The sequence below is a fragment of the Lepisosteus oculatus genome, chromosome 27 (genome assembly GCF_040954835.1).
Source record: "Lepisosteus oculatus isolate fLepOcu1 chromosome 27, fLepOcu1.hap2, whole genome shotgun sequence".
Classification (NCBI taxonomy): Eukaryota; Metazoa; Chordata; class Actinopteri; order Semionotiformes; family Lepisosteidae; genus Lepisosteus; species Lepisosteus oculatus.
The window spans coordinates 6,240,256-6,265,736 of record NC_090722.1 but is presented as its reverse complement, the minus strand read 5'-3'; the positions used below and the strand labels follow the sequence as shown (position 1 = coordinate 6,265,736).

Here is a 25,481-nt window from a genome sequence, read left to right as displayed (position 1 = left end):
CAGTGAGCCTGTCTCTCAATAATGCTCCACATATTTGTATGTGTATGTATTATGTTGTGTCTGTAATGTAAATGTCTGTAGATTTTATTTTAATTGTATATACTTTGACAACACTGATTTATTCATTGGTCGTGCCAATAAAGCTTCTTGAATTTAACTGAATTTGAGAGACAGACTGGTAGGCAGACAGAGAGAAAGAGACAGATAATCATGGCACAGAGACAAGAGACAACAGTCTGAACTGGCACTCTTGGGCAAGGTGCCCCAGTGCCCTGGGGCACACCAGCATGTCTGCTCCATTCATTTCTGCTGAGACCTTAACTGAGCTTATCAAAGCTGGATCAGACTGCTGTGCACAGGAAGTCTGCTGTGGCTGGGCAGACTGTGTGGTTCACAGAAGAACAGACTGCAGAGAGACAGGAGACTCCTCTCTCTTCCCACCTTCTCTCTCTTACCGTCTCAAACAGCTCCTCCATCAGCTCATTCACCTCCTTTTCTGTGAGCGAGAGGGAGAAGGGAGAGAGCTGGTCAGTGACTTTGCACACACTGCCTCACTGCAGACTGGCCCTACCCTGACACTGACCACTCACCACCGGGACGTCACAGAACCGGGCCTGTCAGCCCCACTACCCTGGCTCCTCTCTCTCCTCGTCCCTCACATTCGAGGGTGGTTCACTTCCATGACTATCTGAGAGCTCAGAAATGACAAGCACCCTATGGGAACTCTCTGGACCCTATATGACTGCTCCCTCTAGTTTAACTCCTCTGCGGAAACTCTCTGGACCCTATAGTGACTGCTCCCTATAGTGTGACTCCTAGCTGCAGTAACTCTCTGGACCCTATATGACTGCTCCCTCTAGTACAGCTCCTCGCGGAGGTAACTCTCCGGACCCTATATGACTGCTCCCTCTAGTTTAACTCCTCTCTGCGGTAACTCTCTGGACCCTATATGACTGCTCCCTCTAGTACAGCTCCTCTCTGCAGTAACTCTCTGGACCCTATATGACTGCTCCCTCTAGTTTAACTCCTCTCTGCGGTAACTCTCTGGACCCTATATGACTGCTCCCTCTAGTTTAACTCCTCTCTGCGGTAACTCTCTGGACCCTATATGACTGCTCCCTCTAGTACAGCTCCTCTCTGCGGTAACTCTCTGGACCCTATATGACTGCTCCCTCTAGTTTAACTCCTCTCTGCAGTAACTCTCTGGACCCTATATGACTGCTCCCTCTAGTTTAACTCCTCTCTGCAGTAACTCTCTGGACCCTATATGACTGCTCCCTCTAGTACAGCTCCTCGCGGAGGTAACTCTCCGGACCCTACAGTAATCCAGCGCCTACAGTGACTGGTTTCCACAGTAACCTCTGGTCCCCATGGCTCTGGGGTCTCCGCGGTGACTCACTCGTGATGCGGACGGCGCGGTCATTGCGGTAATCCTCCAGGTCAGGCTCGTCGATGTCATCCAGGAAGTTGTACTCGGGGTCGTCCTCGTCGTCCCCTTCCTCTGCAGACAGGAAGAGGGCAGAATGTCAGCACACCGCGACACCAATCCCAACGGGCTGGGGATCCCAGCGGACAGAAGGCCAGCCCCTCTCCATCCGGAAGAGCCAATTAAGCCCGAGAAACTGCGATCGTGGGGGAGAGCACACAGGCTCCACACAAACTGTTTCTGGCTGGAAGCCACACGGCGCACAACGCTCTCACACACACCCTCAGCAAACACACAGCCCAGAGCTTGTTAACCACTGCTATTGGCTGCTGACATTTGCACAGCGCCATCAACGTGCACACGAGCAGCGAGCAGGAAAAACAAGGGCTGCAGAAAGGGATTTACAGAGGCTCTGGATTACAACACACAGAGACACCTGCGTGCGTGTGTGTCGTACCACACAGAGAAGCGTATGTGTAACTGCACACAGAGAGAGGTAGAGATGTAGAAAGAGTTCAATCATAGGGCTCAGTTCTCAGGAGAAAGAGAGTGGCAGAGATAGGGAGGTGGGCTGTTTGTCAGGCTGACAGATGGTCTATTTTTAACCCATTTGCAGGGCCCATGGTATCAGTGTGGCGTCTGGGCGGCCAGTGTGTGTTTATCTCCGTGAGAACAGACATCAGCAAACACACACACACACACACAACCCCATCAGCCTGCAGGCACTCTACCTGTTTAATGCTTTCTCTATGTTCAGAGAGAAAGCAAAAAAAGATACAGAAGGAGAGGGGCCAATTGAGTACAGGGTCAGTAGGGTACAGGGTCAGGATTCAGTAGGTTCTGCAGTGTACAGGGTCAGTAAGACACAGGGGCAGTTGGCTCAGTCAGCCACGGGGACTGATTCCCTAGACTCTCACCATCATTCTCCACCTCTGATGTCATCAGCCCGCGCAGCCAGCCCTGCCACTCGTTGTCCTCCTGCCCGCCCATCTCGTACATGTCCGGCGTGATGTCCGGCGCCCGCAGCTCGGCTTCCAGAAGCCCCAGGGGCACGTCCTTCAGGGGGCGCTTGGAACGGGTGCGGCACGCCACCAGGTTGTCACCCAGACTCTGACAGGCCAGGAAAGAGAATCAGGCACAGAGCAGAAGCGGGCTGCCGGGAGGCGCTCGGGGAGACAGCGGCAGGGAGAGAGAGAAACACGCTTCCAGACTCCCACCACTCCTCGTGCAAAGAAGCGCCTTTTGACGTCTGGTGACGGAGGAAGGACGGGCCAGGAGGTACCTGGTAGGAGTCCATGCAGACGGGGCTCTGCTCCAGCTCCTCCTCCACGGCGTGAAGTTTCTCCATGAAGCTGAAGTCTGGCTGCTGGGGCCAGCTGGGGCCGCCGGGGGCCTTCGGAGGCGGTGGGGGCCCCATGGGGACCACCTCCACCCTCAGGTGTCTCTGCTGGTTGGGCCCTGGGGGGGACAGCCCCTGGGACAGAGCAGAGATTCAGGACGAGAGAAGAGACACAAGGGAAGCAGAGGGGCAGTGTCAGAGAACAGTAAAGGAATTAAAGATAGATGAGGGGTCAGCACCTGTGCCGGGTGTATTCCCCATCTCCGGAGTGCCTCAGGTGTGTCACCTGTGTTGGGTGTATTCCCCATCTCCGGAGTGCCTCAGGTGTGTCACCTGTGCCGGGTGTATTCCCCATCTCCGGAGTGCCTCAGGTGTGTCACCTGTGCCGGGTGTATTCCCCATCTCCGTGTGTCTCAGGTGTGTCGCCTGTGTTGGGTGTATGCCCTGCCCCCGGAGTGTCTCAGGTGTGTTACCTGTGTTGGGTGTATTCCCCATCTCCGTGTGTCTCAGGTGTGTCACCTGTGTTGGGTGTATTCCCCATCTCCGGAGTGTCTCAGGTGTGTCACCTGTGTTGGGTGTATTCCCCATCTCCGGAGTGTCTCAGGTGTGTCACCTGTGTTGGGTGTATTCCCCATCTCCGGAGTGTCTCAGGTGTGTCACCTGTGCCGGGTGTATGCCCCGCCCCCGGAGTGTCTCAGGTGTGTTACCTGTGTTGGGTGTATTCCCCATCTCCGGAGTGCCTCAGGTGTGTCACCTGTGCCGGTGTATTCCATGTGTCCAGCGTGTCACCTGTTTCAGGTGTGTTACCTGTGTTGGGCTGCTGCTCCTCTCCTCGTCCCCCTCTGAGGTGTCAAGGGGAGTCCTGGGTCGTCCCAGCCGGCTGCCCCGTGGAGAGGAAGCTGTGCTCTCCACATCGCTCTCCAAGAAGGTCTGAGACACACAGATCATCAGAACAGTTATTAACTAATGCAGTGCAGAGAAAATGACCAGAAAAATCCATGCCACACAAGGCTTCCTCTCCAACCTCCTCTGCAGTTTCATCTTCCTCATCCTCGTCAGGGCAGTACTCTTCATCAGAGGAGTCTTCCTCATCCAGTGGGATGTCAACAAACTGTGGAGGCTGGAGAGACAGGCAGACTGCATGTAAACCCACACTGGCACAACCGAAGAACAGGCTGTGCGACTGTGTGTCTGTGTGTGTGTATAGAGGCTGTGCGACTGTGTGTCTGTGTGTGTGTATAGAGGCTGTGCGACTGTGTGTCTGTGTGTGTGTATAGAGGCTGTGCGACTGTGTGTCTGCATGTGTGTATAGAGGTGTGTGTCTGCGACTGTGTGTGTATAGAGGCCGTGCGACTGTATGTCTGCGACTGTGTGTGTATAGAGGCCGTGCGACTGTGTGACTGTGTGTGTATAGAGGCCATGCGACTGTGTGTCTGCGTGTGTGTATAGAGGCCGTGCGTCTGCGTGTGTGTATAGAGGCCGTGCGTCTGTGTGTCTGCGTGTGTGTATAGAGGTGTGCGCCTGTGTAGGGTACAGCACTGCTCTGTGCTAAAGCACTATCGTTCACCTTCACCTCTTTCGCCTTCTTGATGGGGGAGATGTTCCAGGTAGGAATGACCTGCAAGACACACCAGTGTCAGTTCTCTCAGCAGGACATTAACACAGACCCGGCCCATTTCAGTCCAACACACAGTGACATCTCTTTATTGGTCTTATAAACAGAACTTGAAGAGTTAATCACTGAATTTCTAATCAATGTCAAAGACCTGTTTCATTAAAAAAAAACTGTGCATACTTTTCATATAGGGGCAAACAAAAATGACTAAAAACGAATAATTACAATTATTAAAAATGTTTCATTCTCGAAAGTGAGAACAAATCAATGCAAGCTAGAAATCTGAAACTCACAACGCCCTTCTCCACCACTTCTTTCAGCTTGGACCGGGTCATCTTGGGCTCCTGGAGAGAGAGGGAGTTTATCTGGAGGAGCTCCTCCCAGCAGGGCTGCTCACAAAGTCAAGCCATGTGTGAGAGCGCTGGTCTTGACCCCACCCCACTTCACACGGGCCCCCCGGGCCCCCGGTCCGATCAGCTGCGCGGCGCGGCGACGGCAGGAAGTGATGTAAGCACGCCATACTCACAAACATGGGCATGTCCTGCGTCTCGCTGATGGCGGCTTTCATCATGGCCACGACGTGCTCGTTGGTGATCACTTCCTGTGGGGGGGGGTCAAGAGGGCACGGGGATGGGTATCAGTGCAACTGGAAGAGGCCTGCCTGCTCATCGGCGAAGGGATCGGGTTCGACCGGAACACAGGAACCCGCCCGTGACGCACTAAGAACCCGCAGCGGCCCGCAGCCACACCGCTGCCAGGCGCGGTGCTTTAGAAGGACCAGCCACGGTCAAGCCCCAGCTTATCACCTGCCAGGCCTGTGTCCGGACACACGCGCAGGCACGCACGTCAATGCATGCACACGCACATGATCACGCACACACAAATGATCACGCAGACACTCATGCCCCTGATCGCACACACGCCCAGGCACGCACATGCATATGATCGCACGCACATGCACGATCGCACGCACATGCAGTATGACCACACACACTCACGCTAATTCCACCTGTTGTCACGGAGACTCTTGCTCTGATGAGAAAGCTCAGGGGTCAGAGCCCTGCCTTCACACAAACATCCGCAGAAAGGACCGATATCCGGCCGCTGTTTATACGGAAAACAGCTATAAAAGAGCCCATTTAGCCCTGCGCTCACACACCTGGACAGGTAACACAGCCCTCACACACGCACGCACACACCGTGACGTCAGCGTGGCACGATTTTTCCACCAGCGTGGCTGTGTTTGCACTCACGCCATGGCTGTTTGCTCTGCCTGGCCCTGATCGCACCCCCCTCACCGTCACTCGCGAGGCGACACGTTAGCAGTGAGATCACCACAGCTGTGTCCCAGCAGCTCAGTCCCAGGGTAGCAGAAGCAGCTACACTTCAGCACAAGCAGAGTCCTCATTAGCAATAACAAGCGCAGCAGCAACAGCAGCATTAGTAACAGCTGCAGCAGCAGCTGTATCATCAGTAAAGGAGCAGTAGCAATACTAGTCAGTGACTTTAGCACTAGATGTAGAGGTGTCAGTAGCAGGGTCAGTGTCAGCAGCTGTATCGGTGTCAGTAGCAGGGCCTGTAGCTGTCTGTGCGTCACTGTCAGTAGCTGTAGCAGTAGTAATGTCAGTAGTTGTGTCAACGTCAGTAGCTCTGTCAGTGTCACTGTCTGTAGCTGTAGCAGTGTCAGTGTCACTGTCTGTAGCTGTGTCAGTAGCTGTAGTAATGTCAGTAGTTGTGTCAGCGACAGTAGCTGTGTCAGTGTCACTGTCAGTAGCTGTGTCACTAGCTGTGTCGCCGCCTGTAGTTGTAGCAGTGTCAGCGTCAGTAGCTGTGTCGGTGTCGCCGCCTGTAGTTGTAGCAGTGTCAGCGTCCATAGCTGTGTCGGTGTCGCCGCCTGTAGTTGTAGCAGTGTCAGCGTTAGTAGCTGTGTCGGTGTCGCTGCCTGTAGTTGTAGCAGTGTCAGCGTCAGTAGCTGTGTCGGTGTCGCTGCCTGTAGTTGTAGCAGTGTCAGCGTCAGTAGCTGTGTCGGTGTCGCTGCCTGTAGTTGTAGCAGTGTCAGCTTCAGTAGCTGTGTCGGTGTCGCCGCCTGTAGTTGTAGCAGTGTCAGCGTTAGTAGCTGTGTCGGTGTCGCCGCCTGTAGTTGTAGCAGTGTCAGCGTCAGTAGCTGTGTCGGTGTCGCCGCCTGTAGTTGTAGCAGTGTCAGCGTCAGTAGCTGTGTCGGTGTCGCCGCCTGTAGTTGTAGCAGTGTCAGCGTCAGTAGCTGTGTCAGCGTCGCCGCCTGTAGTTGTAGCAGTGTCAGCGTCCATAGCTGTGTCGGTGTCGCCGCCTGTAGTTGTAGCAGTGTCAGCGTCAGTAGCTGTGTCAGTGTCGCCGCCTGTAGTTGTAGCAGTGTCAGCGTCAATAGCTGTGTCGGTGTCGCCGCCTGTAGTTGTAGCAGTGTCAGCGTCAATAGCTGTGTCAGCGTCGCCGCCTGTAGTTGTAGCAGTGTCAGCGTCCATAGCTGTGTCGGTGTCGCCGCCTGTAGTTGTAGCAGTGTCAGCGTCAGTAGCTGTGTCAGTGTCGCCGCCTGTAGTTGTAGCAGTGTCAGCGTCAATAGCTGTGTCGGTGTCGCCGCCTGTAGTTGTAGCAGTGTCAGCGTCAGTAGCTGTGTCGGTGTCGCCGCCTGTAGTTGTAGCAGTGTCAGCGTCAGTAGCTGTGTCGGTGTCGCCGCCTGTAGTTGTAGCAGTGTCAGCGTCAGTAGCTGTGTCGGTGTCGCCGCCTGTAGTTGTAGCAGTGTCAGCGTCAGTAGCTGTGTCGGTGTCGCCGCCTGTAGTTGTAGCAGTGTCAGCGTCAGTAGCTGTGTCGGTGTCGCCGCCTGTAGTTGTAGCAGTGTCAGCGTCAGTAGCTGTGTCGGTGTCGCCGCCTGTAGTTGTAGCAGTGTCAGCGTCAATAGCTGTGTCGGTGTCGCTGCCTGTAGTTGTAGCAGTGTCAGCGTCAGTAGCTGTGTCAGTGTCGCCGCCTGTAGTTGTAGCAGTGTCAGCGTCAGTAGCTGTGTCGGTGTCGCCGCCTGTAGTTGTAGCAGTGTCAGCGTCAATAGCTGTGTCCGTGTCCCTGCCTGTGGTTGTAGCAGTGTCAGCGTCAGTAGCTGTATCAGCAGCAGGACCCAGAGTGACAGCTGTGCGATTGCCATGGCAACAGCGCTCCTATGGAGGGACTCACGTGAATGATGTTGCGAACGTTGACTGTGGTCAGGTTGTGTTGCTTGGACTTGCTCTCCAGCTCGCGGTCCAGCTGTCCGTCCACCTCGAACTCACAGTCCGGGGGCACCCCTTCCCCGCCAGCCCCCCTCTTCCTCTTCACTGCGGCCTTCCGGCGCCCCCGGCGACCCCCGCCCTCCTGCTCATCTGGACAGGCAGAAGATTTTAAACAACCTGGACTCTGACTCGCAATCCACTCTGACTCCCAATCACAAAGCCACAAAACAAGCAGGAAGTGCCCGTACCCAGAGTAATGACCAGATCGAGTTCAGTGTCCTCCTCTGCCGGTGAGGGGTGCTCTGTGGGGCTATGGCACTGTGTGGGGTCCTCACTGGACACTGCAAGCAGACAGCACCAATGGTGAGCAATGAGAATCTCTGAGTCTCTCTTCCAGCGCAACCAGCAGCCAGGTACATCCTGTCTCCCAGCGCAACCAGCAGCTGCACAAAGCCTCTTTCCCAGTGTAACCAGCAGCCAGGAACAGCCTCTCTCCCAGTGCAACCAGCAGCCGTGCACAGCCTCTCTCCCAGTGCAACCAGCAGCCAAAAACAGCCTGAATCCCAGTGCAACCGGCAGCCAGGCACAGCCTCTCTCCCAGTGCAACCAGCAGCCAAACACAGCCTCTCTCCCAGTGCAACCAGCAGCCAGGCACAGCCTGTCACCCAGTGCAACCAGCAGCCAAACACAGCCTCTCTCCCAGTGCAACCAGCAGCCAGGCACAGCCTCTCTCCCAGTGCAACCAGCAGCCAAACACAGCCTCTCTCCCAGTGCAACCAGAAGCCAGGCACAGCCTGTCACCCAGTGCAACCAGCAGCCGCGCACAGCCTGAATCCCAGTGCAACCAGCAGCCGCGCACAGCCTGAATCCCAGTGCAACCAGCTGCCAAACACAGTCTATCCCAGTCACACAGCTCTCTACTCCATACCTGTTGTTTTAGGGTCCTTGTGGGGTGTCTGGCTCTGACCCTTGGACCTTGGTGACTGTCTCCTCGGTGACAAGGTTTCCGGGACAACTCCCTGGTCCTTCCCCTTGGCCATGGGTTCCAGCAGGGTTGGGCAAACCTGACTCTTCTCGGGGGTGCAGGGTGGAGTGACCTGGGGTTTAGATTGTGGTGCATTGTGGGATGTCGGAGGACTCATCCACTCCTCCTGCTTGCTAGCTTTGGACCCGATTTGGAGTCGTTCAGGAGACCCCAACTTCCTCTTCCGAGTCAAACTCATCATTAACTTTGACCTGGAAGCACATGAGAGCACTTACACTGTCGTGACCTGAATCCTGAACTATCCTGGGACTTCTCTCTGGGACACAATTCGGACAGAATCGTAGTTGGCAAATTAATAAACAGAAACGGTTTGTCCATCAGTTACACTTTGATTGTGACTGGGAAAGTCTTTTCACCTTAAAACAATCCTGGAGCCACTTACAAGCACAAGAATTCCTCCCAGAAGCACACACACACAACTTTATTCTACAGAAAGGTCTGCGTAAGACTGCGTCATCAAAATGAATCTGAGTTTATGCACAACGGACAGTTCAACTGAAAAGGACAGTGAATATTAACCTCATCTGAGCACTGTGGATCTATGCAAATCATTACATTTCCCAAACATGATCCTCAGACTCCCAGTGCAGTGGTCTGACCCACTCAGGGGTTTTCAGTGTTGTCAGTCACAGTCCCACTGCACAGCAGTGTGATCCACTCCAGGTCACACTACCAGCTGCAAGGCTCTTGTACACAAACCACACCAGGACACTGGAGATTTCAAGCTGGCGTTCATATCGAGAACAACCTGGATCAACTTCTCCATGTACATTATTTAGCAGCTGATTTTATGAAAAGCAACTTACAACTGCATCCGGACAAGATGCAGCGGGATCTTCTTCATCAACAGAATGAAGAGCCCAGACGTGTGTATCATGAGTCTGACTGACCACAGCGCAAAACCCGGAGTGGAGCACACTGCTATACACTGGGAGTCTGACAATACTGTGACGCCTGCAGTGGAGCAGGCTACAACAGATAAGTAAGGTGTCCATAGCTTCATACACCAGAGCATTTGATATACTTGCAATACTAAATGAAAACACAAAACTGCAATCCGAACAGCAGAAGGGCCGGTACCGTTCGCTGCAGAGTTAATGGCTTACATTTGCTTTGGTGCTGTTTTAAGTAGTGTTCACTGACCGTTATCAATTTAACAATAACAACCACGATTATAATTCCTCCATTCACCAGCTCACTGTGCGGCACTCTTTCCTATCAGTACCCGTCAGGCTCTCCGGACTGCCGCCTCTCATCGCGCTCCAAGTTCGACTTCTGGTCTCGTTCGCGGCCTGGTTCCACCCGAAAGTCTGCCCCGCCCCTCCTCGGTTCGGATTGTATCCTCTCTTGGCGCACTGAAATTCTGCGACCCTCCGTGCACGCTTCCCTCCATCAAAACACAAGCATAAACCGATTCAAATAGTCAACTTCCGGGTGCTGCACCGAAAGCCTTCCCCCTCCCCACCCTCCCCGCACCTCCACCACTTCCGCCGCTTCCGTTTCTCGATAAACAAAAGACACGGAGTAAACTATGTTCCGAAGCTTTCTACGACTAGACTCATTACTGGTCTAGCTTTCGAAGACTCCTCAGAATATTTTCAGCGATTGTTTGATGACAGTGTTTAATGTGTACGTGTTGGGAGGCATGTTCGTTTTATAATGTTTACAAACAAAAAACAGATATGGACGTTTACAATGAAACTTAAGCAAATGATTTACATTCAGAAGACTGAACCCCCCGAGAATTTATAATTTGCTTCTGCCTCCTGCTTAAATGTGGTGTCCTGACTACTGGTCACTACAGACCCCAGGACACTGTCAGTAAGAGTGGGGTGTGGACCCTGGTGTCCTGACTACTGGTCACTACAGACCCCAGGACACTGTCGGTAAGAGCAGTTTCTCTCTCCTAGCCCTGCTCTGTGTGCAGTGGGGCTGTGCTGTAGAAGAGGTGATGTGGGTTTCCTCTGTTGTTTAAGCTCTTTGGGTTTCTCTGGGGGTAAAAAGCTCTGTAGCTCTGGATGAATATATATTTGCTTTGTGGATTAGACATGGATACATCTCCAAGCACTGCCACTCACACTCACTGAGCACACTGAACACATAGAAACATCTCCTAGCACTACCATTCACACTTACTGAGCACACTGAACACCTCCTTCTCATTCCAACACCCGCTCCCCAGCTCAACACCAAAACAGGTCAAAAACAGACAATGCATAAGGAAAAATAATGGTATTCATTTATTGCGTGCTGTAGTGAAATGATGCAAACACAGCAATTCCTCACTCAAAAGGATTCGGACCCAGGTGCTAGGAGCCTTACACGATCTCCGAGGCCCAGGGTGAGAGGCGCATGGTCGTCTCTTAATGAGGTAATAAAATACTTATTCTGATCCAGAATAGAAATATCCTCCCCAAGAGCTGAAAGCATTTATAAAACGTTAAACAAAAGACACCCCAGGAACTGGCACATTTTAACCCAACCTTAGGAAGCCTGGGCTGTATAGGACCACAGACAGACCCATTGAGACCGACCACGGCTGCCTCTCACGGATCGGTGTGAAAAGGGCGTGTTACGCAAATCACATCCTTTATTATATATATATTTTTATACATTCCCTATGGCAGCGTGAATATTCTCACACGCCCGGACCGCCAATTCGAGACAACGCCATGCAGCGAGTGGCTCGGTCAGTTCAGGCGTCAGGTCTTGCGAGTCCGCTGGGACCTCAGTCCGCCCGGAGCGCCGCTCCCTGCGGGATGGGGAGACAGCCGCTCCCGGCGCGCCTTCAGGAAGCAGGAGCCCGGCCGGAGCCGGCGCAGGTCGGCCAGGCGCTTCTTCAGCAGGCGCTGGAGCCTGGTCTTCTCCCCCGTCTCCGCGCCCTGCTCCCGGGGCTCGGCGGAGACCGGGCACGCCGAGGGTGGAGGCGCAGGGTGCCCGGGGCCGGTCCGAGCCCCGGTGTCGCGGCAGGGAGGCCGCCGGCGGCTCTCGGCGAGGGGCGAGGACAGGCGTCGGGGGAGGGGGGACGGAGAGGCGCTCCCCCGCCGGAGACCAAGCGACGCGTCGTCGAAGAAGAGCGACTCGTTCCGGTGGATACACGGGCTCTCGCCCAGGGCGAGGAACCCGTAGGGGGTGGTGATTTTGGGGAGGTGGGGGAGCGACATGGCTGCGCGGGTCACCGGGTCCGCGGACAGGTCGGGCTCGCCTCCGGGACCGAGGGGAGACGGCGGCGCCGGCCGGCGGCGGTGGGGCTGCGAGCCGGGCTCGGAAGGGACCCCGCTCAGGCTGTGCCGGCGGGGGCTGCCGATGTCCCGCCAGGCCCCGCCACCCGTGACGGAGCAGGCGGACAGCTTCCGTGCCGCCCGGGAGCTGGATACCCCCAGAGACGGAATGGTGAACTGGGGGATGCGGTCCGGGGTCACCACGATGTCCCGCAGCGAGACGCGTCTCTTCCTCTCCCGGGTCGGGGAGTCCCGACCGGCCGGCGGCCGCGACGCGAGGACATTGAAGTGCAAGACGACCAAAGACGTTTGGCGGATTTTCAAGGGCGTCAGGACCGGCATCATTTCACAGGGAGAACTGGGTCTTCAAGGACAGAAAAAAAACGGTTTGCTCGGAAGAACTCAGAGGAGGAGAGGGCGCCCGGTCTCCTGCCGTCTCTGATCATGACCGTAACTCCAAAACGGACATCAAATCACAACAGTGTAAACGTCGCCAAACCGCAGAACCCATCTGCTCGTGAGAAGGTTTAAGTTTCTTGAGACAGAAGAGCTGCTTCTTCTTGGTCAGATGTAGATGAGTTTTCTAACACAGCCGTCTCCGCCTCGGCTCTGTGCCACCGCAGCGCCGCTGCTCGGGACCAGGCGGACCGGTATATATAGCCCCTGGGTGACGTTTCTCTCCGGGGAAGCCGGGCAGCTCCGCCTCCTGGGCTTGGCGCCGCTGTCTCGCCTGGCTCTGGGGACCGGGGCGCCGGTAGACCTACAGGTCGCCCTAACTTCGCCTGTTACTGAGGGCTGGAGACCCTCGCCGTTCTCTTCCACTCGTGTGCTCCGCCGGTCCTGAAAGCGGGGGCGCCCCGGTGCACAGCGGGCACATTCTGTGTGGAGTTTGCATGCTCTGCACCGTGTGCTTCCCCACACACACACACAAACCGCCCGACTGATCACAATGCAGCAGCCCCTGTGAATCACGTGGCTCTGCAGCTGAAAGAGTCTTTCACCGGGACGCGACTTTAAAGCGATGTTTTAACGATGGTGTTTTACTCATGGGAAACGTGTTAGTGGATTGTTTAGTGAAGCACTATATCCGCGAATACAAACGGGAGGGGTTCACCGCAGTGTTTCTCGATGAATTAGGGTCTTAGACAAACTCTCTCAAAATGTTAAATGGGAAAATAGCTTTAGAAGTATGAAAATACACATCTCTGCTAGCATGTATTATGCAATGTAACAAGTTCTGTAAACCCCTTAAGTCTGCCCTGTTCTAGTACTGTTCTTAAATATCTCCCACAGACACGGTTATCTCATGTTTTCATCAAAACATATTTTTTTCTAAACTCAATAATAGATAAAAAGCCCTAAACAGCTTGATGTCTCTGATTAGATCATTTAAGCTCATTATTAAATTAATCTGTCTACTGTCTGTATTGAAATTTACTTGGATTTCATCTTTCAGGTCTTCTAAAATAGTAAATAAAACCTATTCAAAAAACAGTGTAATTTCTCGTGGCTTGGTCTCCGGACGTCACCCGCCTCCTGAAAGAGTTCCAGTCTCTGATTGGACCAGAATATTTTAGTATTACCCAATCAGCGCGTAGGTGCAACGAAGTCTCCGCCCCCCCCTCCTCTCGAGTCGACGCCTGCGCACTCCGACGGCAGTCGTGAGGGAGGGTTTTACCTCTTGCGCCTGCGCGTGGTTAGTCTTAGCATTTCCTGTCGCGAAGCGCTGTGATCAAGGTAAGTTAGTAGCCGGTCTTAGGACTGTTTTAATTTTGAGTTAAACGTTTTATTAAAATCAGAGCAACTGTGCTTTCGAGCGGGTGTGGTGTAATTAAACTAGGATGCTTAGCTGAGCTAACAGCGGGCGCGAAAGTGCTTTTAGGTGCGGGCGACTCAAACCTCGCTTTTAGTCCACGTAAGCGTTATGAGCTAGCAGGGTCCTTTTCCTCAAGCGTCCGTGTCCCCGCTCCGGGCTGGAGGGGGTTCGTGAACACACGCCATGTCGCGCACTTCTGCGGGGGTGAGCGAGGTAACCTTCCAGCGGGCGCTGCGGGTCGCGCGTCAGCCGGGCGGAGAGGCGCCGAGCCGCTTGTACACGTCAGCGCTGACCCTGCGGAGCGAGAGCGACCGTCTCCCGGGCCGAGCCGGAGCTCAGCTGGCCCCTGCTCCGTCCACTGCTCAGTGGTTGTGTTGACTTAAGTCTTATATAGGTAAAACGGCACACTTGGCGTCTGAGTGCTGTTTCATTTTCCACGTATGTCTTAAGTAAGCCTTTATATATTCACTCTTTAGTTTTCCAAAGGGGTCTTTTCTCACGTTTGTTTTTTCCGTGCTTTTATTAATTTAAGCCTGTATGTTAAGGGTTCATTCTGCTGGAGTCGCCTCAATAACGTCTTATTAACTATATATAGTTAAAAGTGTAGCTCCTATTGTAGCAGGACTGTTCTACTGCACTGGGACTGTAGCTCCTATTGTAACAGGACTGTTCTACTGGACTGGGACTGTAGCTCCTATTGTAACAGACTGTTCTACTGCACTGGGACTGTAGCTCCTATTGTAACTGGACTGTTCTACTGCACTGGGACTGTAGCTCCTATTGTAACTGGACTGTTCTACTGCACTGGGACTGTAGCTCCTATTGTAACTGGACTGTCCTACTGCACTGGGACTGTAGCTCCTATTGTAACTGGACTGTCCTACTGCACTGGGACTGTAGCTCCTATTGTAACTGGACTGGGACTGTAGCCCCTATTGTAACAGGGCTGTTCTACTGGACTGGGACTGTAGGTCCTACTGCAACATGTCTTACGTCCTGTTCAATATGCAATTCTCTCCTTTCTCCAGATGAGGGTGCTGTGGCTGTGTGCTGTGCTGGCTGTGGTGGTCCGGGGGGAGGAGGGGGCCCGTCTGCTGGCGTCCAAGTCTCTGCTGAATCGCTACGCGGTGGAGGGCAGAGACCTGACCCTGCAGTACAACATCTACAACGTGGGCACCAGGTACTGTGGGTGGGGGGACGGCGCTGTGCTGCACGGTGTCGCCATCTAGAGTTCAGTGCGGTGTACTGCACTGCTGCACTGCGGACTGGTCACTAGGAAGATGCTCCGGTCTATTAGAACCAGAAGCAGCTGGTACCTGTGGTACGAGTCGAGTGTCTGCAGCGCCAGGGGATCTGACTCTGAGCTCTCAACACCCTCAGCTCACCTGAGCCTCTCTCTCTCTGCCCCTCCTCCCACCTCAGCGCTGCCCTGGAGGTGGAGCTGTCGGACGACTCCTTTCCCCCGGAGGATTTTGGGATCGTGTCCGGAATGCTGAATGTGAAATGGGACCGGATCGCGCCGTATCCTTGACGCAGGGTTGTCTTGGGGTTCCTGGGGAAGGGGGGGTGTGGGTTCCTGTGGGATCGATGTTACAGCGGGGGGTCTCCTGTCTCTGCGGGTTTTGGCCCTGGCTAGTGCTGGGTCGCTCTGCTCCCTGGTCCGTCGGTTTGGCCCTTGACCAGCTGTCTCTCAGCGCCAGCAATGTGTCTCACACTGTGGTGTTGCGCCCCCTGAAGGCCGGCTACTTCAACTTCACCTCTGCCACCGTGAGCTACCTGGCGCAGGAGGGCGGCCAAGTTGTGGTAAGGGAACCTTAACCTTTGACCCCAGATCAGCTGTGGGCCCCCTGTTCTGACCTTTAACCTGTGACCCCTTTGATGGTGGCACCCTTTCTGGTGATGCTCATTTGACCTCTAACCTGTAAGCCCTTTGCAACAGCGAGGCTCCATCCTGCCATGACCTGCCCCTTTAACCTTTGACCTTTCTGTAACGGGGTCCCCGCTCTGACTGCCACCTTAAGAATGTAGGAGTGACCCCCCAGCTTCTCAACACGCCCCGCTGGGGGCCACTTCCTTCCGGGAAGAGTGCGGGCTGTGGTATCCGGAATGTTTTCGCAGTTAACCAGCGGACCTGGCCAGTGCTAATGAGGACTCGTCTGTGTCTGTCCACAGGTGGGGTACACCAGCGCCCCGGGACAGGGGGGGATTCTGGCCCAGAGAGAGTTCGACCGACGTTTCTCCCCTCACTACGTAAGTGTCTGGACCACGGGGAGAGGGTGGGGGGCCCGTCTGGGGCGGACTGAGGGCACCCCGAGACCCTGTAGGACAGCCCCAGACTGACGGAGACAGACTCACCTGGTGGGGTGGAGGGGGTTCGTCACACGGGTCTCAGTGAAGCTCATCCGCTGACAGAGCGCCCCTCCCCCCCTCTCTCGTCCCTCTGCCTCCTCGCAGCTGGACTGGGCAGCCTTCGGGGTCATGACCCTGCCCTCCATCGGCATCCCGCTGCTGCTGTGGTACTCCAGCAAGAGGAAGTACGACACGCCCAAGACCAAGAAGAACTGAGCGCCACCGCCCCCTGCGGGCTGGAGGACTGTACTGCCCGAGGGCGCAGCAGGGGACTGGGGGGGGTGGGCTGGGGTGGGGGGGTGTAACAATGGGTGTCGCTCCTCTCTCCTGGTGCTGGCGGAGCCACAGCTCCCGCTTCATTGCACTAATTAATCCCAGGATTGGATTCAATTATGCTAATTGGCTCCACGAAGTCACCTTGCCCTCAGGGTGGGGTGAGGGGGGTCCGTGCAGCACCGGGACAGGGGAGCACTGCAGACTGGGGTTTGGGGGGGTCAATCACTCGACCTGTCCAGAGCGGGGGGGGGGGGGGGGGGGTCTGTGGGGTTGTTAAAAGATGGTTTAACTGGGGTGGGGACCCCAGTCCTGCTCGGATCAAACCAGGAATCCCTCTCGTCTCAGCGGACAGCGCTGGGACTCTCTCCGGCGCCGTCTTCCGAAGATCAGCTGGCCGGCAGCGCCTCCACCTTCCACCTTCGTGTGTTCCACAGCTGTCACGGACTCGTTAAGTATGGGGTGACCTGTCGTTAAGAGTGGGGGTGGAAGTGAACAGAGGGCGGCGGCTGTCCGTGCAGACCCAAGTCTGGGGCGCTGTGCTGCCGTCTCCCTCTCCCATCACACTGACCGCACCAGTGAAAGCCTTCCGGAGGGTTTTGTAATAAAACAGTTTTCCAGAAGACTGGGTGTCACCTCTTTTTTTTTCCCCCCCAAGCGGGGTGATTTGGGGGAGATTATTTCACTGGTTCGCAGGGCTCGCAGGAGAGGGCAGGGGGCAGCCTCCTCACCCTGAGCCCCTCGGTCCGTGACTGGTCTAGTTCGTTAACAGCATGACTGTGCTAGGAACAATCCCAAGGAACAAGGTTTATTCCAGCCCGAAGACACCTGAAGAAGGCTCCACAGTCTCAGCCTGGAATAAACCTTTACTGGTTCCTTTGCAGCCCAGGCATGCTGACGCAGCTCCCTGTGTGCATGACTGCAGTAGCTCCAATGAGGCTCCCAGTACTTTAGTTAGAGTGAAACTGGCTACCTTTAATGGAGTTTTGTGAGCGCACTGCTGTGTAAGACTTTGAAGGCATGTACATTAATGAAGATGATGAGGCTGATTGAGGAGGGTGTGGCCCTGGGGGTCGGAGTTCAGGACCCCCGCCTGGTGTCTGTCGCTGCGGGGCGGCTGCTGTTGCTGGGGGGGGCGTCCCGGTCCCTGATCTGCTCGTAGATGGAGGCTGAGCTGTCGAGGGGGGGTGCCCTGTCGCCGCGGAGGGGCAGGGGCACCCCAGAGCGAGGGTTAAAGGTCACCTCAGGTGGTCCGCTCCGCCGCTACAGGAGAGAAGAGATGGAAAAGGGGGTTCATCGTGTTAATCGTCTTAATTCAGAGCCTTAATTCACCATTGAGAGACAGAAAATCAGAGAAGTGTGTGGCTACACTGTAAGAGCACAATGTGTGCGAGAGCATAGAGTTCATGTCTGTGTGTGTGTGTGGGTCTGCGTGGGCGAGAACAGTGTATGTGTGTGCGACAGCATTGAGTTTGTGTCTGCGTATGCGAGAGCATCAGGTTAATGTCTGCGTGTGTGCGAGAGCATCAGGTTAGTCTGGGTGTGTGAGAGTACTGCATGTGTGCGAGAGCATCAGGTTAATGTCTGCGTGTGTGCGAGAGCATCAGGTTAGTCTGCGTGTGAGAGAACAGTGTGCGCGTGTCTGCGTGTGTGAGACCACAGTGTGTTCTTGTCTGTGTGGGCGAGAGCATCAAGTTCATGTGTGCGGGTCTGCGTGTGCATGTAGGAGCACCTGTGCCATGCAGTCCAGCCGGGGGGGCGGCCGCAGCGGGAGCTCCGGGGGGCTGTGCGCGGGCTGGGGTGAGATCAGTGGGGCGGACGGGGGCGGTAGTGTGGATCCCGGGTGATCTGCACCCGGCCGGTCGCTGCCTCTCAGGTTCACTTCAGAGTACAGGTGGCGCAGAGGATCCGCTGGCAGGACACGCAGAGCAGAATGACTGGGCTTGGAAGACCTGCCTTCCCAGAATACCCTTGCCCTCTGCCCTCCACCCTCTGACACTGTGCTGCATCACACGCACCATTGCTGCAGTTAAATTACGATGTGATCGTGTCATTTTATTTGTGATTTTGTCATTTTTGCATAGTTTGTTTCGCGACTCTGGTTTTTACCCTAATTTCACTGGGCTCGACTTCAAGCATTTCATTGCATTTGTGGATCTGACAAATAAGCTGAACTCTCCTTTCACCCTTCTGTGTCAAAGGGTGAAAGCTTTACAAAGGGCAGTGGCACCTTGCTCAGTTCCAACATCTGCTCATTCCTGCGGAAGACGTGATCTCCCAGCTGTCCCCAAACCTTCCTGACCCTTGACCCTTGACCCCTGACCCCAGCCCTGCCGCTCACCTGCCCCCTGGGCCTGAGTGCCCCCCCGGCCGCTCCTCCCCATGGCGTAGAAAGCAATCGGGTCGTCCGGCTCGGAGTAGACCCGCCTGGTCTCGTCCCGCGGCTCGGTCAGGTGGCCCGTCTCCTCATAGGTGTGCATGGGCACCAGTTCCCAGTACTTCTGCTCCCCCCCCTCCGAGCCCCCGAGCGAGACGGGGGCGCTGGGGGCCACGGGCTGAGCTGGGGCCTGGGCCGCGGGGGGGGAGGAGGGGGCGGGGGCATGCGGGCTGGCTCTGGGCTTGTTGACGCGGGCGTAGGGGGCATCCTCATGCTTCTCCTGGGCTTCTCCTGCAGGGGGCGCCAAGGGGTCTTTGGGAGGAGGAGGAATGAAATCTGGGACCTGCAGATTGACAAAGAAACACTGATGTCCTTTTCTGTCTGAGTCTCTCTCCATCACAGTACTGTATAGTCTCCCTAATTCTGCAGTCTCTCTCTATCACAGTACAGTAGTCTCCTAATTCTCCTGTCTCTTTCTATCACAGTACAGTACAGTCTCCTAATTCTCCTGTCTCTCTCTATCACAGTACAGTACAGTACAGTCTCCTAATTCTCCTGTCTCTTTCTATCACAGTACAGTCTCCTAATTCTCCTGTCTCTCTCTATCACAGTACAGTACAGTCTCCTAATTCTGCAGTCTCTCTCTATCACAGTACAGTGTGCTGCTTGCAGTTCTCACCTCCTCACCAGGGGGCACTGTGTCAGGAGGAGGGGGCTCGTGGCTGTCAGGCAGGTTGAGGGACTTGCTCTTCCTCAGCGGCTTTTTAACCACGGCGTACTGCTCGGTCTCTGGGGGGGTCTCCTGCGGCGGCAGCTGCCCCCCCCCGGCCGCCTGCCCCTCTGGGGCGCTGGGCTTCTCCCGGATGGGCAGCTCGTCCAGAGCCTCCCTGCAGCCCCCCCCTGCCTGAGGGAGGACACAGAGGGACTGAGAGATGGGGGGGCACACGGGTCCGGCAGACGGCCCACTCAGGCTCCAGTCCTGGGGCGCCTGGTGCTGCCGTTTTCACAGCAAGTCTCAGAACTGAGCAATTAACCCATTAGTTCCAATTAAGCTCTTAATGGAGAAATGAAGTCGTAGGAGAATTTGACTTCGATGGAATTGAATGGAAGAGGCAGGACTGGTCTAGAACAGGGTGTCCTGCCAGTTCAAATCCTCCACAGCCATGAGGCTGCACGGAAGTGATCAATCAGTGCAATTAAAGCTTAATTGGATCAGTTTAAACCATCTAGACCGGAACGATTAACAGCTGAAAGCCGGGGTCTCAGACGTGATTCCTGGGGCGCCTTGTGTCTTCCCCGTGTTCTCAGTACACAGTAATAGTTTAATTGGCTCTGTGACTGTAACACTGCCAGCCAGGCGGAGAGGTGATGTCCTGGTCACTGCAGTGCAGTCCTACAGGTGTGCGAGTAAGGAAGTGAGCCGGAGTGAGCCGGCCGAGGGACTGCAGGGCGCTGACCTTCCTGCAGGGGGCGGTCAGGGTCTCGGAGAAGGGCCCCACGGGGTGGCGGCTGTAGTAGCTGACCAGGTCCTGCAGGCTGCTGTGGCAGCTCTCCTCCCCAGCGATGACGTACTGGCCGCCCCCCACCTCGTCGATGATGAAGTGCCGACAGCGGTCAGTGCCCCTGGAGGGAGAGAGGGGGCAGGGGCACATCTCTCTGGGGTTACTGTGGACTGGGGTTACTGTGGACCAGACTGGGGTTACTGTGGACTGGGCTGGGGGTACTGTGGACTGGGGTTACTGTGGACCGGGCTGGGGTTACTTTGGACTGGGGTTACTGTGGACTGGGCAGTGAAGCAACGTACTGACCTGTAGGAGAGGACGAAGCCGACCTTGGACTCGCTGAGCCTCAGGAGGAAGGAACCCAACTCCTGGTCTTTCAGCAGCTCCTCTGCCTCCCTGAGAATCTCATAGACACACACTGTTACTGCACACAGAGACACACTGTTACTTTAGGCAGAGACACACTGTTACTGCAGGGACTGGAAGAGAGACAGACAGGGGCTGGAAGACAGACAGGGGCTGGGAGATAGGGGACGGGGAGACAGACAGACAGGAGAATGGGGGACAGACAGGGGACTGGGAGACAGACAGGGGACAGGGAGACAGACAGGGGACAGGGAGACAGACAGACAGACAGGGGACAGGGAGACAGACAGGGCTCGCTCACCTGCGCGTGGCGAAGCCATGGAGCCAGTCAGGGAGTGTGCCATCAGAGCGCTGCAGCCGGGACAGCTGTGTCTGCTGGAACCACAGCAGGGTGTGAGCCCGCAGGGAGGGGGAGAGGGGCGCCAGCGACACCGGGCAGCAGGGGGGCGCGGGGGCATCTTTCTGGGCACACTGGGAGAGGGAGAAAGTGAGCTGGCTTCAATCAGGCCCAGCAGGCAGGGAGACAGCAGACAGGGGGCGCTATCCCCCCCCTCCCCATGATGAACAGGCAGGGTGAGCTGACCTGTCTCTGCGGCGTTGAGGTTTTCTGCTGCTGTTTTTCCTAGAAGGCTTCTCACCTCATCTCTGCTGTTGTCCAGCTGTTTCCTTGGTGGGTGTGGAGGCCCCACCCCTTCCCTGTGTGGGTGGACCTTGATGCTTCGCCGGGGCTTGATTGGAGGAGGCCCCCGAGTGGGCGGGGACTCGGAGAGCTGTGGGCGTGGCATCAGCCTCTCGCGGGGGATGGGCAGAGAGCCCAATAACTCCTCACGATGTCTGGCTTCAGCATCTGAATGTCATCATCAACATCGTCATTATCGTCATCACCACCCTTCTGCCTGGCTTCGCAGACTCGCGTATAATATGAGGTAGTTCAAGATTAACCTGGGCTTGTGACGCCACTTTCTAAATGAGAACTTCACATCTGTGTGGTGTGAGTCTGTACTTATTCCATTCATCCACCCATTTTCCAACCTCTTTATCCAGTACAGGGCCGGGGGTGGCCGGAGTCTATCCCAGCATGCAATGGATGCAAGACAGGGCACACGCAGACATGCACACACCAGGGCCAGTGTTCCCAGAAGCCAATTAACCTGCCAGTATGCCTTTGGGCTGTGGAAGGAAACTGGAGCACCCAGAGGAGACTAGCGTGAATACAGGGAGAACATACAAACTCCACACAGACAGCTGCCCAGGTTCAGATCTGAACCCAGGGCCCCAGCACTGCTGACCACTCAGACACCGTGCTGCCCAGAGATAGACTGGGTACCTCCCTGGTCTCAAATCGAGTAGCCAGGTACATTCCTAGTTTTGCCTTGAAAAGAGAAATTCAGGGTCGGATCGGATTCAAGAATGCCCTCGATCTGAAGTGAACCAGGATTTCCGAACCAGGGGAAACCCAAGTGGAAACTGCAGAGAAATGCATATAGAACTGAGAGAGCAGGAGGCATTTCTTTACACAGAGGGTGGCGGGAGTGTGGAGCAAGTTGCCCAGTGATGTTTCTGGATGCGACACTGGGATCAATTAGCTCCTGAGCAACCCAATGAGCTGGACAGAGTGGGGTTTTCTCGTGTGACACCGCAGAAGACCAGTTTAATAATCATATACAGTATAGCAACGATCCTCAAATACACTGCTGGATTGTCCTGACACATGTTCGTACAGCGCGGTATCCCAGAATGCTTTAGGACACTTACTACGGACAGGACGAAAAGTGTAAACGTAAATAAATGCCAAGCAGAAGCTAGCTGTTCATGCAGGGCTCAGTTAATGAACACTGCAACCGTGTTGGATGCGGATGTGCGAGAGCTAGGCTAACGAGGGTGGTCAGGCCGCGCGCAGGACCGCGGCTCGCCAAGCGTCTGTCAGCGTCGTGTCTCTGTGCTTCCTCTCTGACTCACCGCTCGCTCGCCCAGCAAAGGTCACGAGCACGAACAACCGCGAGACGGGCGGCGCTCGGCCCCGGGCCCGGACAGAGAGGCCCGCTGCTGTTCAGAGACGCCTTCGACCAGGCGCCCGGGCCAAGCAGGGTGGTCCAAGCCGAGCCCCTTGCTCTGGGGCCTGTTCGGAGATGAAAACTGGAGAAGCACCTCCGTTTTAACACTAACTGCCATTTTTAACACCTCTATCTCTATTTTTAACTCCCTATCTCTGTTTGAGCGCAATATCTCCATTTTAACACACTGTATCTGTTTGAGCGCAATATCTCCATTTTAACACACTGTGTCTGTTTTAACACAATATCTCCATTTTAACACACTATGTATCTGTTTTAACACATCTTCATTTTAATGCACTTCATCTCTGTTTTAACACAGTGAATCTCACACATTCTTTGTAACACACTGTTTGTAACAATATCCATTTTTCACACACTCTTTTTCCATTTTAACACGTTTCCTACCCCAAACATAGAGCCACTTACAGACTCTGATTCACAAAAGTGGGTGCAGGGTTATATTTTTAATGCAAACAATTAATTAACAAAACATAAGTTGTTATTGGACGAACGCTTTTATCTAAACCACCCTCGGTGAACAGCTGGCAGATGACATCTGATGCAGACGTGTGCAGAGTGTTACATGTAGCAGAAACATGAGCTGCACATACAACACAGGAAACTCTGAGCTTGAAGAGGCTGCTGTGAAACAGGCATATCATTCACATCTTCTAGACACTCTGGGGAGGGACGACAATGTGTTGAAATACAGTATAGAGTTTAAAGAGAGGGATTTAAAACAAGAGATGTTGTATTACGATGCTGCAGTGTGCTACTAAGACGTCATTCAGAATATTGTGTACGAAACGGTGACATAAATGAAAGATATTTCTGTTCTGGAATGACCAGGCACCTTCTCAGGTTCAAAGGCCTGCCCAGCGCCGACAGGCTGAAGGGACTGAGTCTCTTTAGTCCCGAACAGAGAAGAGTACGAGGAGACGAGATTCAGGTCATCGACAAACTCAAACCAAAGAGCTGCTTCAGAACCAACAGTGAGTCACCAACCAGAGGTCACAAGCGGAAACTACAGGGAAGGGTATTGAAACCAGATAGCAGGAGGCACGTCTTTACAGTAAGGGTGGTGGATGTGTGGAACAAGCTGCCCAGCCCTGTTGCTGGAGCCGATACCCTGGTTTGTTTCAGGAAATCGCTGGATAAGATTACTTACTAACCCCCCAGTGAGCTAGACAGGCCGGGTGGCTTTTCTTGTCTTTGAACAGCAAAGCAGTGGGGCAGCTGACTCCTTCCTCCTGCTCCCAGTTCACACACAGACGTGCCCCTCATCCACAGGCTATTCTGTTCAACCCTCTTGCTCCCCCTTCAAAACTCTGCTGCATTTTCAAGAAAAGAGTTGTATTTACAATCGTAAGAAAAAACACACACACACACACTTATCTCCTTTCCAGAGAGCTAAAACATTTAACTGCTTAAGCTCGAGTTTGGATCTTGGATCTGTTTTTTTTTTTAATTCAGGAGCTCAATCCGCCCCCAGATCCTGCTGGGTCTTTATCGGCAAACCAAGCTTTCAATTCCTCTGAACGCTCAACAGTACCCTCTGACGAGCGAGAGGACGCGGCTCAGCCATCGCTGGGGTAGCAGGATTCCTGCTCTCCCCTGGAACGCACGGGCTGGGAATCGTCCCATTCCGATTTGAAGCACCTACCTTTGATCTGCTGGTAGTCGAACTCCATGCTGGTGCGCGGTCTGAGCCGGAGGGTCTGTCCTGGCTGCCTGGCGGGGGCAGCGTGACAGTTACTTGCGGTCCCACAGTTTCTTTCCGTCCTCTCTGTCACACAGAGCGTCAGAGAGCGCGGGGGCTGAGTGCGTCTCAGAGTCTCTCTGTGAGCACCGCCTCCCTTTGTCAGGCTTGATGTTATTGTTGTAGTAAAAGCACAGTCCAGGGCAGTACAGCCCAGTGAGATCAGGGTAACAGCACAGTACAGTACAGTACAGGCCAGTGAGATCAGGGTAAGAGCACAGTACAGTGCAGTGCAGCCCAGTGAGATCAGGGTAAAATCACAGTACAGTGCAGTGCAGCCCAGTGAGATCAGGGTAAAAGCACAGTCCAGGGCAGTACAGCCCAGTGAGATCAGGGTAAAAGCACAGTACAGTGCAGTACAGCCCAGTGAGATCAGGGTAAAAGCACAGTACAGTGCAGTGCAGCCCAGTGAGATCAGGGTAAAAGCACAGTACAGTGCTGTGAAGCCCAGTAATAGGGTAAAAGCCCAGTGATATCAGGGTAACAGCTCAGTGAGATCAGGGTAAAGTCATTACCTCCTGGAGGACAGGTTGCCTGTGCTTGTGTTTGTCAGGCACACCTCTCCTCACTTACAGGAAGCTGGGCAGGAGACAGAACAAAGGAGAGCGAGTGAGTAACCGCACAGGAAGACAGACAAGAGGCGAGAGAAGAATGAGGTCGGAGGAGCGCGGAGGAGCTCAGCCTCGTCTCTGCACAGCCTCCCAGTCAGCAGCTCTCAGCTGAGTGCCGCACTCTCACAGCTGGCAGGCTGCCCCCTGGTGCCTCTAGAGCCTCCAGCTCCCCCTGGTGCCTCTAGAGCCTCCAGCTCCCCCTGGTGCCTCTAGAGCCTCTAGAGCCTCCTGGTGCCTCTAGAGCCTCCTGGTGCCTCTAGAGCCTCCAGCTCCCCCTGGTGCCTCTAGAGCCTCCTGGTGCCTCTAGAGCCTCCTGGTGCCTCTAAAGCCTCCAGTTCCTCCTGGTGCCTCTAGAGCCTCCAGCTCCCCCTGGTGCCTCTAGAGCCTCCAGCTCCCCCTGGTGCCTCTAGAGCCTCCAGTGCTGCTAAACACCGGAAACACTCTAGGATACACATTCATTCACACGCAGTGACACACACACTAGCACACACA

At 54.9% G+C, this 25,481-nt stretch overlaps 4 protein-coding genes across 11 annotated transcripts in view; 1 reads left to right on the top strand and 3 right to left on the bottom strand.

The window, feature by feature from the left end:
- The window catches only part of LOC102689229 (GON-4-like protein), a 28,527-nt gene extending 18,427 nt beyond the window's left edge, over positions 1 to 10,100 (bottom strand). For 2 of the 7 annotated variants that reach the window (XM_069184936.1, XM_069184941.1), the window contains exons 1-13: positions 9,850 to 10,100; positions 8,542 to 8,849; positions 7,862 to 7,954; positions 7,579 to 7,763; positions 4,907 to 4,981; positions 4,674 to 4,724; positions 4,333 to 4,383; positions 3,790 to 3,885; positions 3,573 to 3,695; positions 2,709 to 2,900; positions 2,344 to 2,536; positions 1,400 to 1,501; positions 456 to 496 (exon numbers count right to left, since the gene is read on the bottom strand). In XM_069184936.1, the coding sequence (XP_069041037.1) occupies positions 456 to 496; positions 1,400 to 1,501; positions 2,344 to 2,536; positions 2,709 to 2,900; positions 3,573 to 3,695; positions 3,790 to 3,885; positions 4,333 to 4,383; positions 4,674 to 4,724; positions 4,907 to 4,981; positions 7,579 to 7,763; positions 7,862 to 7,954; positions 8,542 to 8,849; positions 9,850 to 9,914 (1,575 nt within the window). In that variant the 5' untranslated portion in view covers positions 9,915 to 10,100. Of the gene's footprint in view, positions 1 to 455; positions 497 to 1,399; positions 1,502 to 2,343; positions 2,537 to 2,708; positions 2,901 to 3,572; positions 3,696 to 3,789; positions 3,886 to 4,332; positions 4,384 to 4,673; positions 4,725 to 4,906; positions 4,982 to 7,578; positions 7,764 to 7,861; positions 7,955 to 8,541; positions 8,850 to 9,764 lie in introns of all 7 variants that reach the window. The other 5 variants (XM_069184938.1, XM_069184940.1, XM_069184937.1 and 2 more) reach the window with 5 other exon arrangements.
- Positions 10,101 to 10,875: 775 nt separating this feature from the next.
- On the bottom strand, positions 10,876 to 12,455 carry LOC102689436 (C2 calcium-dependent domain-containing protein 4B-like). Its single transcript, XM_015336442.2, has one exon. It carries the CDS (start codon positions 12,222 to 12,224, stop codon positions 11,361 to 11,363), a length of 864 nt encoding a protein of 287 aa, XP_015191928.2. The 5' UTR covers positions 12,225 to 12,455; the 3' UTR covers positions 10,876 to 11,360.
- A 1,074-nt stretch (positions 12,456 to 13,529) lies between these two features.
- On the top strand, positions 13,530 to 16,940 carry ssr2 (signal sequence receptor, beta). The gene is made up of 6 exons (XM_069184963.1): positions 13,530 to 13,616; positions 14,724 to 14,875; positions 15,118 to 15,216; positions 15,390 to 15,498; positions 15,868 to 15,945; positions 16,150 to 16,940. Exons 2-6 carry the CDS (start codon positions 14,724 to 14,726, stop codon positions 16,258 to 16,260), a joined length of 549 nt encoding a protein of 182 aa, XP_069041064.1. The 5' UTR covers positions 13,530 to 13,616; the 3' UTR covers positions 16,261 to 16,940.
- A 326-nt stretch (positions 16,941 to 17,266) lies between these two features.
- LOC102689838 (SH2 domain-containing protein 2A) lies at positions 17,267 to 25,470 on the bottom strand. 2 transcript variants are annotated; one of them, XM_006641732.3, is made up of 9 exons: positions 24,283 to 25,470; positions 21,201 to 21,409; positions 20,864 to 21,033; positions 20,503 to 20,592; positions 20,152 to 20,317; positions 19,374 to 19,598; positions 18,659 to 19,037; positions 18,050 to 18,228; positions 17,267 to 17,580 (listed from the first exon to the last, which is right to left on the bottom strand). In XM_006641732.3, the coding sequence occupies exons 1-9, from the start codon at positions 24,308 to 24,310 to the stop codon at positions 17,398 to 17,400; spliced, it is 1,629 nt and encodes a 542-aa protein (XP_006641795.3). In that variant the 5' UTR covers positions 24,311 to 25,470; the 3' UTR covers positions 17,267 to 17,397. The 2 variants fall into 2 exon arrangements, with proteins under 2 accessions (XP_006641795.3, XP_015191915.2); XM_015336429.2 differs by lacking the exon at positions 18,050 to 18,228 and having other exon boundaries at positions 17,465 to 17,580.
- Between the last annotated feature and the right edge of the window lie 11 nt (positions 25,471 to 25,481).

What these genes read in the sequence shown, in the direction of transcription:
- LOC102689436 (XM_015336442.2), bottom strand. Translation starts at nt 12,224, where the DNA reads ATGATGCCGGTCCTGACGCCCTTGAAAATCCGCCAAACGTCTTTGGTC.
- ssr2 (XM_069184963.1), top strand. Translation starts at nt 14,724, where the DNA reads ATGAGGGTGCTGTGGCTGTGTGCTGTGCTGGCTGTGGTGGTCCGGGGG. An exon ending in AGGAGGGCGGCCAAGTTGTG is followed by an intron (nt 15,499 to 15,867) that starts GTAAGGGAACCT and finishes GTCTGTCCACAG; the next exon opens with GTGGGGTACACCAGCGCCCC. An exon ending in GACGTTTCTCCCCTCACTAC is followed by an intron (nt 15,946 to 16,149) that starts GTAAGTGTCTGG and finishes GCCTCCTCGCAG; the next exon opens with CTGGACTGGGCAGCCTTCGG.
- LOC102689838 (XM_006641732.3), bottom strand. Translation starts at nt 24,310, where the DNA reads ATGGAGTTCGACTACCAGCAGATCAAAG. An exon ending in TGACCGCCCCCTGCAGGAAG is followed by an intron (nt 19,599 to 20,151) that starts GTCAGCGCCCTG and finishes GTCCTCCCTCAG; the next exon opens with GCAGGGGGGGGCTGCAGGGA. An exon ending in CAGTGCCCCCTGGTGAGGAG is followed by an intron (nt 19,038 to 19,373) that starts GTGAGAACTGCA and finishes GTCAATCTGCAG; the next exon opens with GTCCCAGATTTCATTCCTCC.